The sequence below is a fragment of the Pristis pectinata genome, chromosome 8, assembly GCF_009764475.1.
Source record: "Pristis pectinata isolate sPriPec2 chromosome 8, sPriPec2.1.pri, whole genome shotgun sequence".
NCBI classification, from domain to species: Eukaryota; Metazoa; Chordata; class Chondrichthyes; order Rhinopristiformes; family Pristidae; genus Pristis; species Pristis pectinata.
In genome coordinates this window covers 3,720,945-3,736,103 of record NC_067412.1, presented here as the reverse complement: position 1 = coordinate 3,736,103, position 15,159 = coordinate 3,720,945, and the positions used below count along the sequence as shown (strand labels likewise).

Genomic DNA, 15,159 nt, shown 5'->3' with positions numbered 1-15,159 from the left:
TGATGGGTGGATCCTGGTGAGGGGGGGATAGGCAGACAGAGGAGGGGGGAGTGGGAATGGCGACAGAGGCTGTGAGGTGAGAGGTGGAGGTGACCGAGGGCCGCAGACGGTGGGATCTGATAGGAGAAGAAGGTGGAACCAAATAAGGGAGGTGGGGAGGGCAGGTGGGGACAGTGGGGGGAGGGGACCCAGTGGGTGGGGGGTGCAGGCGTTCGGGGAGCTGGGTGGATCAGAGGGAGAGAGTAAAAGGACAGAGGGGGGGGCAGACCACCCAAAACTGCAGGATTCAATGTTCACGCTGTCAGGTTGCAGACTCCCCCCTCCTAGAAGGTTCACTGAATTCACTGGGGGTGTTTAAGAGGAGCTCGGATGGGCACATGAATGAGAGGAAAATGGGCATTCTGCAGGTAGGAGGGATTAGCTATGACAGCATAACATTGTGGGCCGAAGGGCCTGTCCTGTGCCGTACTGTTCTATGAAACCTTTGCCTTTAGTAGCGAGAAATCTGATTGCGACATTGGATCCCAGTGGTGGTGCAAGGGTTAAATGTTAACGAGCCTGTGCTAGCACTCCAGGGTTACAAGTTCAAATCCCGCCCTGGTAGCTGTGGAATTCGAGGTTGATGGGTCTTCACACTCCCGAGTGTGAGAGGCAATCTCATCGAAATCCTGATGGGGATTCTCAGGGTAAATGATGTCACCCCTGGCTGGGGTCTGGAGTGAAGGGTGGGCCACAGTAACAGATTAAGGGGAAACCATTCAGGACTGAGTTGAGGAGAAATTTCTTCACCCTGAGGTTGAAGAACCTCTGGAATCCTCTACCCAAGGCCCACCATTCATACTGACCCAGTCCCATTAACAAGCCCCACTTTTATTCTTCCTACATCGGCAGCTGTGGATACTTAGCGTATTCGAGACACAGGTAGAGAGGGTGGCAAAGGAGGGGTTTGGAATGCTTGCCTTCATGGGTCAGGATATGGAGTACGAGTTGGGATGTCACCTACAAGGCGGTGGCGAGACCACATCTGGAGTACTGCGCACAGTTCTGGTTGCCCAGCTGTAGGAAGGGTGTCATGAAACTGGAGAGGGTGCAGGTAAGGTTTACAAGGATGTTACCAGATGGGGTGGGCTTGGGTTATACGGAGAGACCGGACAGGCTGGGACTTTTTCTTCCCTAAAGCGAAGGAGGCTGAGGGGTGATCTTATAGAGGTTTATAAAATCATGAGGGGCAGAGATAAGGTGGACGGTCACAGTTTTTTCCCCAGCGTAGGGGAGTCTAAAACTAGAGGGCACTGGTTTAAGGTGAGAGGGGAAAGATTTAAAAGGGACCCAAGGGGAAACTTTTTCCCACACAGAGGGCGGTAGGTGTGTGGAACGAGCTGCCAGAGGAAGCGGTAGAGGTGGGTACATTTACAACGTTTAAAAGACATTTGGACGGGTTCATGGATAGGAAGGGTTTAGAGGGATATGGGTCAAACGTGGGCAAATGGGACTAGTTCAGGTAGACAACTTGGTCGGCACCGATGCGATGGACCGAATGGCCTGTTTCCGTGCTGTACAACTCTGCCTCTGTGACTAATTGAAGACACTGGAACCTGGAGCAACAAACAATCTGCTGGAGGAACTCAGCGGGTCCTGATGCAGGGTTTTGACCCGAAACGCCAACACTTCCTTCCACCCCCCACCCACCCCCACAGATGCTGCTCGAACCGCTGAGCTCCTCCTGAAGACTGTTGCTCAGTGACTGAACGTCCTCCAAAACAGCCCAGCTGGAGTCAGACACTGACAGGCTCTCTCCTGGGTGACGGACGGTCTAACCTTTGTGGAAGGAGTTGTGCCTCGACTGAATTCTGTACAAAGATACGTGATGAGGCGGCCAACTCTAACCTGGACTGACTAGAGACGTGTTGGCTCCTGGGAGGTGGGAGGCTCCATCCCCTCCCCTCCTGCCCCGTCCCACACCACCCGCGGCATTACTTACCGTTCTCCACATAGGGCTGGAAGGGCAAGACCACGGCCAGGAGCAGTCGGCCTTTGCGCGGTTCCAATGCGCTCCTGATGTCCCGCAGCAGGGTCAGGGGTCGATCACACCGGTCCAGCAGGTTCAAGCAGCTGATTACGTCGTACTGGAAGCCGGTGGTTTGCCATTCGTCGATCTCCAGGAGCCTGCGGATCCGAGGGGGAAGAGGTTCGGATTACAAAGTCCAGGCAGACCCTAACCTCCTGACGCACAGAGAGACAAAGGGAAGCACTGGTGTGGGGTGGGGTCGGAAGCCTCGCTCTCTGCCTCTGGGACAGTCTGTCCTGCCCCTCTGAAACTCACTCTCGATTGTCAAACTCCCTTCCACCAGCACGAGGCAGGACCCTGATGGAATCACCACAAGATGAGCTCCCCATCTCGCCATCTACCTCACTGTGGCCCCTGCACATTATTTTCTCCCCCCACCGCCAGGGAAATTCCAAGCGCAAACCGGAGGAGCAGCACCTCATTTTCCGTCTTGGAATCTCGCAGCCTAACGGCACGAACATTGAATTCTCCCACTTTAGGTGACCCCCCCACCAGGCTTCTTCTCTTCGTCCCTTTCCTAGACTCTTTTTTTCTACCTTATTTCCCCCCCCCCTTACCTTTGACCCATCCCCCGGTGGACCTGCCCTCCCCTCCTCCCCCGTACCTATCACCATCTCTTACCTGTGTCTACCTGTCAACACCCTGTGCCCACCCCGCCTCCCCTCTTTTGGCCAACTGTCATATCGGGCTTCCCCTTTTCCGATCTTCAGTCCTGAAGAAGGATCCTGACCCGAAACGCTGGCCGCCTGCTTTTCTCCACGGACGCTGCCTGGCCTGCTGAGTTCCTCCAGCGTCATCGTGTTTTTCACCTTATTGTCGGCCTGCACTGCACTTTCTCTGTAACTGTGACACTTTATTCTGCATTCTGTTAGTTTTCCTTTGTACCACCTCAATGTACTTATGTTTTGGACGGCAGGCAAAACTAAGTTTTTCCACAGTATCTCAGCACATGTGACAATAATAAACCAATTCATAATGTGACAAGGTACATGCAGAGGGCTGGAGAATGGGACTGGTTTAGATACGTAGTCAAAGGCCAGCACAGAAGTGATGGGCCGAAGGGTCTGTTTCTGTACTGTTCAGCTCCAGGAATACTTTCCACTTGCCTGGAAGCATGCGGTTCCAAACACACACAAGGTCGGAACCCTCCAGGACAAGGCAGCCCACTAGACCGGCTCCCCATCCCCATCCACCTCCAGCACACGACGCCTGCAGTGGGGGAAACATCTCCTGGAGTGCAGTCACCCTGGGCCCCTGCAACAGCCGCTCCCCCACCCGTGACCTCTGTCGCCGCGAGGGACAAGGAGCACCACCACCTGCAGGTTCCCCACCCGCCCTGACTTGGGTGTATATCCCCATTCCTTCACCGTCACAGGGTCCAAACCCTGGAACTCCCTCTCTGACAGCACTGTGGGAGCACCTTCCCCAGAAGGACTGCAGCAGTTGGTTTATTATTGTCACTTGTACCGAGGTACAGTGAAAAACTTGTCTTGCACACCGGTCGTACAAGTCAATTCATCACACAGCGCAGTTACATTGCGTTAGTACAGAGTGCATTGATGTAGTGCAGGTAAAAACAATAACAGTACAGAGTAAAGTGTCACAGCTACAGAGAAAGTGCAGTGCAATAAGGTGCAAGGTCACAACAAGGTAGATTGTAAGGTCAGAGTCCATCTCATCGTATAAGGGAACCGTTCAATAGTCTCACACCCACCCCCTCGGGCATTTAGCACTTGGCTGGTGTTAGCCAGAGCCAATATTCAGGCACTCCTTCTAAGATATCTTAATTTATCTTGTGGGCTGCCCCCAGCACACTCTCAGTAACGCAAAAAGATGCATTTCGCTGTGTGTTTCGATGTACATGTGACTAATAAAGAAATATCTTAAGTATAACTTATTGTCACATGTACATCAAAACACACAGTGAAATGCATCTTGTGTGTAGAGTGTTCTGGGGGGCAGCCCGCAAGTGTCGCCACACTTCCGGCGCCAACATAGCACGCCCACAACTTCCTAACCCGTACGTCTTTGGAATGTGGGAGGAAACCGGAGCACCCGGAGGAAACCCACGCAGACACGGGGAGAACGTACAAACTCCTTACAGACAGCGGCCGGAATTGAACCCGGGTCTCTGGCACTGCAATAGCGTTACGCTAACCGCTACACCGCTGTGCCACCAGTGACCAACACAGAGGTCCCGTGGACACTCACGTCAGACCCACAGAAGCAGCGTGTGGAAGGCGAGATCACCCAGGTCTGACGGTTTGGTTAGAGACACGACAGTAATAGATGTGGAACTTCAATTTTATTTTTAAAAATAGACACAAATTATTCACCAAAATGGCTGATCCGTATGTGGGACAGTGTATGTGTTTGAAAAAGTTGACGGGTCCCTGTTAACAAATGAAACTGTTGGACACACAGCAAGGGCTCGGTGCGTGTGGAGGGAATTGGAACTGTTATCGTCACATGTACTGAGGTACAGTGAAAAGATTTTGTTTGCGTGTCATCCAGACTGATTATGCCACACACAAGTACATCGAGATAGCAAAAAGAAAACAGAATGCAGAATAAAGTTTTACAGTTACAGAGGGAGTGCAGTGCAGGCAGACGATAAGGTGCAAGGGCCACGACGAGACAGATTGGGAGATCAAGAGTTCGTCTTTTAGTGTACAAGAGCCTGATAACAGCGGGATAGAAGATGTCAGAGTCTGGTGGTTTGTCCTCTCAAATTTCTGCAGCTTCTGCCTGACTGGGCAGTGGGAGGGGTGGATGGGCCACCTGTATCAGATTCACCTCTGGGTTATACCACGCGTTAACTGACTGCAGTGGGTGATCGGTCTGCAGCACGTGAGCCGAGATGTCTCCCGCACCGTGAGCGATTCAACGGGAAGGGTTGTGCTGACATCGTTGGAACAGTAACGTAGCAGAATCAGGGCTTCCAATCCCACTGCAGCAGCTCAGGAACCCAGATCCAGATAGGAATAAAACGGTTCGATCAGTAAATGCAACAACGCGGCTGACAGATCATCAGATCAACCCAACGTTCACTGGCGCTCCTTCGGGAAGGAGAACTGGGCATTCTAGGGTTACATGTGACTCCTGTCCAACGTCAGCTAGAGACGGGGAATTAATTTCGACCTTGGCAGCGGCAAGCCCGTCATCGGAATGAACGCAGATTTATTTTGGGACTGGAAATTCTCAGCAGGTCAGGCAGCATCTGTGGAGAGAGGGATCTCCGGGCCGGAAGACTGACCATTTTTCTCTCTCCACAGACGCTGGCCGAGTTGTCGAGAGTTTCCACCTCGTTGTGACGTTAATGCCCGGGGTGTGTTAAGATCACTCCCAGCGGCCCTGGGTGGGTACAAGGCGAAGCACCACATCAGTTACCTGTACCGCTTCTTCCTCAGTTGCCACTTCATGGTGGGAGACACCTCGGTCACGTAGACCTCTTCAACGTGGGAGCTGATAATCTTGGTGACCTCGCCGTCCCCGGCTCCGAGATCCAGCAGCCTGCTGGTCCTCCAGTCAGGCCCGACCCTCAGCAGCCGCAGTAACTGCGCCTCAGAGAAAACGAACATCGAGCCCCTCCCGAGCAGCCTGAGCCGTGGACAGAGACACGGGCAGCAAGTCACAGCACAGAAACCAACTGTTCCACGGTCTCCCTCCGCCCGAATCCTTTCCCCTCATTGCACGTCTCTGCTGACCCCCTCACGCCCTTCCCTGGGGCAAACAAATCCCACATTCCCCTGCTTCCCAGTACAGGACCTCGCCGGGTCACGAATGCCCGGCATACAGTCCAGCATCTGGGAGACCAGAGGGATGGATTTGCCAGCTGCTGTGGGTATCTTCTGCCGGTGGGAATGGGGTGTTTCTATGTGCCTTCTCTCCCCCAACAATTGGGCACTGTGGGGAGCCTGCGTGTGCTCCTCCCCCTCCCCCCCCCTCCCCCCACCTTCTTATTCTGGCCTCTGCCCTCTTCCTCTCCAGTCCTGATGAGGGGTCTCGGCCCGAAACGTCGACTGTTTACTTCCCTCCATGGATGCTGCCTGACCTGCTGAGTTCCTCCAGCACTTTGTGTATTGGTCCAGATTCCAGCGTCCACAGAATTTGTCTCCCCGCAGGACTAGTGTCAACAGGTGCTCAAAGGCCAGCACAGACTCGTTGGGCCGAATGGCCCATTTCCGTGCTTCAGTGCAGACTGGTAGGTCTCCCTACAGCCATGAGGAGGTTTTTATTACAAACACCTCCAGTGTGACAAAGTCCTCCTCCAAAAATCGATCGCCGCCTTCCTCAAACAGACTGGGTACCCGAGGCTCCACAGCCCTCCTGGGTAGGGAGCTGCGTAACCTGTAACGTTACCTCTGCTCCCCTCTCCACGGATGCTGCCTGACTTCCTGAGCGTTTCCAACATTTTTACCTCGGATTTCTAGCGTCTACAGGAAAGAAAACAGAATGTTGGAAATACTCAGGGGGTCAGTCAGCCAACCTCCTTAGACCTCAGAGCAAGGTAAAGTGTCAGCACGACATTGTGGGCCGAAGGGCCTGTACTGTGCTGCACTGTTGTATGTTCCTCACCCTGCCTGCCCCTCCCTCTCACACACCGGATGGATCGCTGATCCCCACACAATCAGCCCCCCGGGGCAACTGGGCGCAGTTAATATTTACCCTCCTTACCCGTTGATAGAGGTTTTGGACATGAACAGACCAAAGACCGAGGTGACAAAGGAGTAATAGATCTGGACACCGAGCCAGCTGGACTTCTCCGAACACTGCCTCAGGAATGCCTGCGTCTCCGCATCCAGGTGGCTCTGAATGAACAGCGGCTGCAGGTGTTGTGGGAGTGATTCTGTGTCACAGGTGTACCACTGAAATGAGAGCATAAGTTGACCACGTCAGAGTAAGCGGCAGAGGTGTGTGTACAATTACAATGCTTAAAACACACTTGGACAGGCACGGTTAGCGTGACGCTATTACAGCGCCAGCGACCCAGGTTCAATTCCCGCCGCTGTCTGTGAGGAGTTTGTATGTTCTCCCCATGTCTGCGTGGGTTTCCTCCGGGTGCTCCGGTTTCCTCCCACATTCCAAAGACGTACGGGTTAGGAGCTGTGGGCATGCTATGTTGGCGCCAGAAGCGTGGCGACACTTGCGGGCTGCCCCCAGAACACTCTACGCAAAGGATGCATTTCACTGTGTGTTTCGACGTACATGCGACTAATAAAGAAACCTTATAGGTACGTGGATAGGAACAGCTTCGAGGGATACGGGCCAAACGGGACTAGCTCAGGTAGGCACCTCGGTCAGCGTGGACGAGTTGGGCCGAAGGGCCTGCTTCCGTGCTGTACACCTCTGTGACTGTGAGGCAAGTTGTTGCCCAAACGGTTGTGCGGCTGGCAGAACACACCGAGCTGAGTTTCTGCAACAACCACTCCCTCCATTTATATAGCACCTCTGCCAGAATAAAACCTCAATTCAATCAAAATCTGATGGGCTTCTGGGCAGACGAGCAAAAGCCTGCTCAAGCAGACAGATCCAAGAAACTTCTTAAGATGTCGAACAGCTGGCAGTAGAGAGGTGCAGATGTTCAGGAGACTATCCCCCTATCCCCCCCTGCTCCGTAGCAAACGGCAACCAATGAACAAGGCCGTAAGACACTGGAAGTCATTATCCTGACCTCCTGTTCAGTCCCAATCTAAGATCGGTCAGATCAGTTCTGGCCCAGTGAATATTTACTTCCTCAAGGGCCAAGAACCAAATACTGCTTTAACTTGGTCTTGTGTTCACAGAATTAAAGTTAATGCAAAGAACAGAAAGATAAAGTATTTATTTGAAACAGAAAAAAAGATCCCAGCATTTTTGCAGCACAGGCAACTGTCTGGTCAGTTGATAATCCCACAGCTGAGCAGGGAGGTGGTACATTTGACTGTGTGGCTCCCTCTCAGTACTGCACTCAAACACCCAAAGAAACCTGTTCAAACCTTCCTGCTCAGCTCTGTGCATGGAAACAGATGGGAGCGGTGGGGAAGGGGAGCTGAGTGGGACCAACGGGGGCTCGAGGAGCGTGAGCACACCGCCATCCTTCACGAGCGTCGGCCTCGTTAAACGCAACAGGTAGTCGCCCGTCCCGCCGATCAACTGGTCAGGTCGGTGTGCCTGCGGCAGACGCAGGGGCGCTGGAAGAATGTAGCCAGCCAGACGGCCTCCACAGAAAGAGAAACGAGTCGGCGACCCTTCCTCAGAACTGGGGCAAGAGGGGAGAATCTTCAGTCCCTCTACACCTCCGTCCCTCCTCAGGAAGGGCTGAGGGAGGTCCGTTCCTCCCGTGAACCGAGCCCAACCAGCTCGCCCTCCACCAACACACTCATTTGAGGGGCAGAGCCTGTCCTTGCACTCAACAACTTCCCTTCCCACCCACTCACTTTCTCCAGAGTAAGGCGTAGCGTCGGGAGCCGACGAGGGCAACGCTATGCCTGTCTTTTTGTTGGATACGCTGCACAGCCCTTGAACCAGACTTCATCAGGACCACTGCCCCAACTTTCTCCGACATACTGACCCCTCCTAAATGCCCCCAATGAATTTGCCTCCACCATCCTATCAGGCAACACATTCCAGGCATCCACCGCTCTTTCAGTAAAAAAACTTACCCCTCACGTCTGTTCTGAACCTACCCCCTCTCACCTTAAATGCGTGCCCTCTGGTATTGGATCGCTCAATAATGGCAAAAAGATATTGCTCGTCCACCCTATCTATGCCCCTCATCATTTTATACACTTCCAACAGATCACCCCTCAGCCTCTGCCCCTCCAGAGAAAAGAGCCCAAGTTTGTCCAGCCTCTCCTGATAGCACATGCCCTCTAATCCAGGCAGCATCCTAGTAAACCTCCTCTGCACCCTCTCTAAAGCCTCGACATCCTTCCTATAGTGAGGTGACCAGAAATGCACACAATACTCTAAATGCGGCCTAACCAGAGTTCTATAGAGATGCGTCAGAACTTCTTGACTCCTGTACTCAATACCTTGATTAATAACTGCAAGCATTCCATAAGCCTTCTTAACCACCCTGTCTACCTGTGTAGCCACTTTCAATGAGCCATGGACTTGCAGCCCAAGGTCTCTGCTCTTCAACACTGTTGAGGGTCTTGCCCTTAAGAGTGTACTGCCTCTTGACATTAGTCCCACCAAGGTGCAGCACCTCACATTTATCCGGGTTAAACTCTATCTGCCATTTCTCTGCCCACATCTGCAGCTGATCTATATCCCGCTGTATCCGTCACCAGGCTTCTACACTATTTACAACTCCACCAATCTTGGTATCATCTGCAAACTTACTAACCCACCCATCGACATACTCATCCAGGTCACTCATGTACATCACAAACAGCAGAGGTCCCAGCACAGATCCCTGTGGAACACCACGACTCACAGGCCTCCATTTACGTGGTCTATCTTGTAAACATTGTGTATAATTAATATTTTTCTTGTGAATGCTGTGTGTCTGATGCCACGTGCCTGTCATGCTGCTACAGGTCAGTTGCCCCAGTGTACACACGGACTTGCGCAGATGACAATAAACTCCAGTTTGACTCTGACACTTACCTTCCCTTCCTGGATCTCTCCTTCTCCGTCACAGGAGACGGCCTAGCCACTAATGTTTCCACCAGCCCACAGCTACCTTCACTATTCCATCCTCTCACTCTGCCTCCTGCAAGGATGCCATCCCTTCCCCCCGCCAGGTCTCTTTGGGTCCGTTGCATTCATACCAAGGAGGAGGCTTCTACCCTGCTGCCTCTGAAATATCCTCCTCTCCGAAACGTTGCTTCCCGACTGCCATTGCTTTATTCCCCACACGCCCACCCCCAGCTGGGATAGAACGAGGAGTTTGCCAGTACCCACCACACCAGCCTTCCCAATACCCAGCAGCTCCAACCTTCGTCTCTCCTCCCCTTTCTGGATTTTCACAGGGACTGCTCACTCCACGACCCCCTCTTCTGTCCCAACCCACCAATCCCTACCCCCGGGACACCTTCCCAGACCACTGGAGATGCCACATCTGCCCACCATCCAGGGGCCCAAACAGTTGTTGCAGGTGAAGCAGCGATTCATTGAACTTTGCCCAGTCTAGTCTAGTCTACTGCATTTGGTGTTCACACTGCAGTGTTGGTATTGGTTTATTATTGTCACTTGTACCGAGGTACAGTGAAAAACTTGTCTTGCATACCGATCGTACAGGTCAATTCATTTCACAGTGCAGTTACATTGGGTTACTACAGAGTGCATTGAGGTAGTACAGGTAAAAACAATAACAGTACTGAGTAAAGTGTCACAGCTGCAGGGAAGTGCACTGCAGGTAGACAATAAGGTGCAAGGTCAAACAAGGTAGATTGTGAGGTCAAGAGTCCATCTCATTGTATAAGGGAACCGTTCAATAGTCTTATCACAGTGGGGTAGAAGCTGTCCTTGAGCCTGGTGGTACGTGCCCTCAGGCTCCTGTATCTTCTGCCTGATGGGAGAGGGCAGAAGAGAGAATGACCCAGGTGGGTGGGGTCTTTGATTATGTCGGCTGCTTCACCGAGGCAGCGAGAAGTATAGACAGAGTCCACGGAGGGGAGGCTGGTTTCCATGACGTGTTGGGCTGTGTCCACAACTCTCTGCAGTTTCTTGCAGTCCCGGGCAGAGCAGCTGCCGTACCAAGCCGTGATGCATCCAGATAGGATGCTTTCTATTATGCATCGATAAAAGTTGGTGAGAGTCAGAGGACAAACCAAATTTCTTTAGCCTCCTGAGGAAGTAGCGGCGCTGGTGAGCTTTCTTGGCCGTGGCGTCCTCTGCACTGCAGAAACCAAACACAGACTGGGCAATCACTTTGCAGATCGCCTGCACTCAGTCTGCAGGGACAATGTTGACTTCCTGACCCTGCCACTTTAATTCCCAATCCCATTCCCATTGCAACCCATCTGTCCCCAGCCTACACTGCCACAGTGAGGCCCGACGTAAACAACATCTCACCTTCCACCTGGGCACTTGCAACCTTCTGGAACTAACATTGATGTCTGATTTCAGATAAACTGCTCTCATCCTTTCCCACCCCCACACTTGTGGTTGGCAGCTTCAAGTTCCTACGTGTAAATGTCACCAACAATTTACCCTGGTTCAACCATGCAGACGCCACGGCCAAGAAAGCTCACCAGCACCTCCACTTCCTCAGATGGCTACGGAAATTTGCCATGTTCCTGATGATCCTTGCCAATGTTTACAGATTCACCACAGAAAGCATCCTACCTGAATCATCACGGCTTGGTACGGCAACTGCTCTGCCCGAGACCACAAGAAACTGCAGAGAGTTGTGGACACAGCCCAGTCCACCACAGAAACCAGCCTCCCCTCCATGGACTCTGTCTACACTTCTCGCTGCCTCAGGAAAGCAGCCAACATAATCAAAGCCCCCACCCACCCCGGACATTCTTCCCCCTCCCATCGGGCAGAAGGTACAAATGATTGAGAACATGTACCACCAAGCTCAAGGACAGCTTCTATCCCACTGTTGTAAGACTCTTGAACTCTCATACACTAAAAGATGCTCTTATCTCACAATCTGCCTCATCGTGGCCCTTGCACCTTATTGTCTGCCTGCACTGCACTTTCTCTGTAGCTGATACACTTTATTCTGCATCCTGTATTGTTTTACCCTGTATTTCCCTCAAGGCACTGTGTAATGAATTGATCTGTACGAATGGTATGCAAGACGAGTCTTTCACATGTGTTAATAATAAAACAATTCCAACTTCCTCTGTAACAGTAACGCTCTATTCTGCATTTTGTTTTCCTTTGTACTACCTCAATGTACTTTATGTATGGAATGATCTGTCTGGATGGCCTGCAAGCAAAAGTTTTTCACTGTATCTCGGTACCTGTGGCAATAATAAACCCTTCTGACCCCATTTTACAATCCACATCCTTCACCACCCAAACTGTGTCAACCCACCTCCAGATAGTCCATCGTATTAAACCTCCCCCCAGCTCTGCACTCGGACTGTAACCCCTCTCCTCAGTGACTGACCGCAGATTCTTTTCCCACAGATGCTGCTCGACCAGCCCTAGATCTGCCAGCCTCCCACTCCTCGTTGCAGTTTCCCTGTCTCTCCCCTACCCCTGGTCCCCAACCCCCAGTACCTGCAACCTGTCCCCCCCGTCCCCAGTCCCCCACCCTCCCGGGTACCTGCAGCCTGTCTCTCCCCCACCCCCAGTCCCCCACTCCCCTGGGTACCTGCAGCCTGTCCCCCCACCCCCCCGGGTACCTACTGCCTGTTCCCCCCTACCACCCCCCCAGGTCCCTGCAGCTTGTCCCGCCCACCACCCCCCCCCGGGTACCTGCAGCCTGTAACCCCCATCCCTGGTCCCCCGTGTACCTGCAGCCTGCACCCCCCCCCCCGGGTACCTGCAGCCTGTACCCCCCCACCCCCCCGGGTACCTGCAGCTTGTCCCCCCCAGGTACCTGCAGCCTGTTCCCCCCCCACCCCCGGGTACCTGCAGCCTGTACCCCCCCCACCCCCGGGTACCTGCAGCCTGTACCCCCCCACCCCCCTGGGTACCTGCAGCTTGTCCCCCCCCAGGTACCTGCAGCCTGTTCCCCCCCCGGGTACCTGCAGCCTGTACCCCCCCACCCCCGGGTACCTGCAGCCTCTACCCCCCCACTCCCCCGGGTACCTGCAGCTTGTCCCCCCCCAGGTACCTGCAGCCTGTTCCCCCCCCGGGTACCTGCAGCCTGTACCCCCCCCCCCCCGGGTACCTGCAGCCTGTCCCCCCCCCACCCCCGGGTACCTGCAGCCTCTACCCCCCCCCACCCCCGGGTACCTGCAGCCTATCCCCCCCCCCCCACCCCCGGGTACCTGCAGCCTGTCCCCCCCCCCCCCACCCCCGGGTACCTGCAGCCTGTCCCCCCCCCCCCCACCCCCGGGTACCTGCAGCCTGTCCCCCCCCCCCCCACCCCCGGGTACCTGCAGCCTGTCCCCCCCCCCCCCCACCCCCGGGTACCTGCAGCCTGTCCCCCCCCCCCCACCCCCGGGTACCTGCAGCCTGTCCCCCCCCCCCACCCCCGGGTACCTGCAGCCTGTCCCCCCCCCCCACCCCCGGGTACCAGCAGCCTGTTCCCCCCCAACCCCCGGGTACCTGCAGCCTGTACCCCCCCCCACCCCCGGGTACCTGCAGCCTGTACCCCCCCCACCCCCCTGGGTACCTGCAGCTTGTCCCCCCCCAGGTACCTGCAGCCTGTTCCCCCCCCGGGTACCTGCAGCCTGTACCCCCCCACCCCCGGGTACCTGCAGCCTCTACCCCCCCACTCCCCCGGGTACCTGCAGCTTGTCCCCCCCCAGGTACCTGCAGCCTGTTCCCCCCCCGGGTACCTGCAGCCTGTACCCCCCCACCCCCGGGTACCTGCAGCTTGTCCCCCCCCCCCACCCCCGGGTACCTGCAGCCTCTACCCCCCCCCACCCCCGGGTACCTGCAGCTTGTTCCCCCCCCCGGTACCTGCAGCCTGTCCCCCCCCCCCCACCCCCGGGTACCTGCAGCCTGTCCCCCCCCCCACCCCCGGGTACCTGCAGCCTGTCCCCCCCCCCCCACCCCCGGGTACCTGCAGCCTGTCCCCCCCCCCCCCCACCCCCGGGTACCTGCAGCCTGTCCCCCCCCCCCACCCCCGGTTACCTGCAGCCTGTCCCCCCCCCCCACCCCCGGGTACCTGCAGCCTGTACCCCCCCACCCCCCCGGGTACCTGCAGCTTGTCGGCGTCGTCGTGGTGCCGGCTCCGCATGTTGAGCAGCAGGGCGCGGGTCAGGGGGCTCCGCAGGTACTTGTTGCTCCACATCCTCCGCAGCTGCAGCAGCGCCGCAAAGTAACAGAGCAGCAGCGCCGCGCGTCCCAGCGCCGTCCTGGGAATCCCGGGGGAATCCCCCCCCCCCAACCCCAGCCCAGCCCGGGGAATCCCGGGGGAAGCCCTCCCCACCTCCCCCGGCGCCCCGGCTCAACGACCGGCCAGCATGCTGCCAGCCGGGGGAGCCCGCTGCAGCCGTGCCAACCCCCTCCCCTGCATGCAATATGCAAAATGCAATGTAAAAAATGCAATGCAATGCAATGTAAAGACATGCAATCGCCCCCCACCCCCAGCAACACTGCAGCTGCACGCCGGCTTCTGGGGGCTTGCAACCCAAAGCCGGACTTCCGTCCCCCAGCCAGCTCTCCCGATTTAAATGTAATTTCCTCTTCCTCCTGTTCCTGATAGGTGGCAGGAAACACTGACGCTGAGGGCACGGGAGGAGCCCACAGATGCATCCTGTCCACCCCCCCGCCAGCAAACACAAATTCCAGTCCACTTCCCTCTGTAACGTGGCAGGACTGGCTGATAGTTCAGACTGTCCGATGTTATTCCCGTTGAAATCCCAATGCACTTTTACTTGGATCAAAGTTCCAGCATCTACAATCCCCTTGTGTCCTGTTAATTGTCTTCAATCCACTTTTAATTGGCTTTTTATTGAGATGTTTCTGTCCACATTTCTGGCTGCCTCAGTAGACAGGATGTCTTCATTAGTCACATGTACATCGAAACACACAGTGAAATGCATCTACTGCGTAGAGTGTTCTGGGGGCAGCCCGCAAGTGTCGCCACGCTTCCGGCGCCAACATAGCAAGCCCACGACTTCCTAACCCGTACGTCTTTTGGAATGTGGGAGGAAACCGGAGCACCCGGAGGAAACCCACGCAGTCACGGGGAGAACGTAGAAACGTGGTAAAAAAATAAATTGGTTTATTATTGTCACAAGTACCAAGGTACAGTGAAAAACTCCTTACAGACAGCGGCAGGAATTGAACCCAGGTCTCTGGCGCTGTAATAGTGTTACACTAACCGCTACACTGCTGTGCCACCAGTGACTCACACGGAGGTCCTGTGGACACTCACACAAAAGATGCATTTCACTGTGTTTTGATGTACGTGACTAATAAAGAAATCTCATCTCATTTTAAAGGAGATTAATGAGGCAGTGTTTTCTATTACACACAGAACCCAGATGCACTACCAAGGGGAAGGTGATGGCATACAGATA

General features: G+C 54.9%; 1 protein-coding gene across 1 annotated transcript in view; it reads right to left on the bottom strand.

Annotated features, from left to right (window-relative positions):
* mettl9 (methyltransferase like 9) overlaps nt 1-14,266 on the bottom strand; it is a 31,591-nt gene extending 17,325 nt beyond the window's left edge. The window contains exons 1-4 of the mRNA XM_052022523.1: nt 13,833-14,266; nt 6,746-6,936; nt 5,459-5,668; nt 1,982-2,166 (exon numbers count right to left, since the gene is read on the bottom strand). Of these exons, the coding sequence (XP_051878483.1) occupies nt 1,982-2,166; nt 5,459-5,668; nt 6,746-6,936; nt 13,833-13,925 (679 nt within the window). The 5' untranslated portion in view covers nt 13,926-14,266. The remainder of the gene's footprint in view (nt 1-1,981; nt 2,167-5,458; nt 5,669-6,745; nt 6,937-13,832) is intronic.
* Nucleotides 14,267-15,159: the final 893 nt, after the last annotated feature.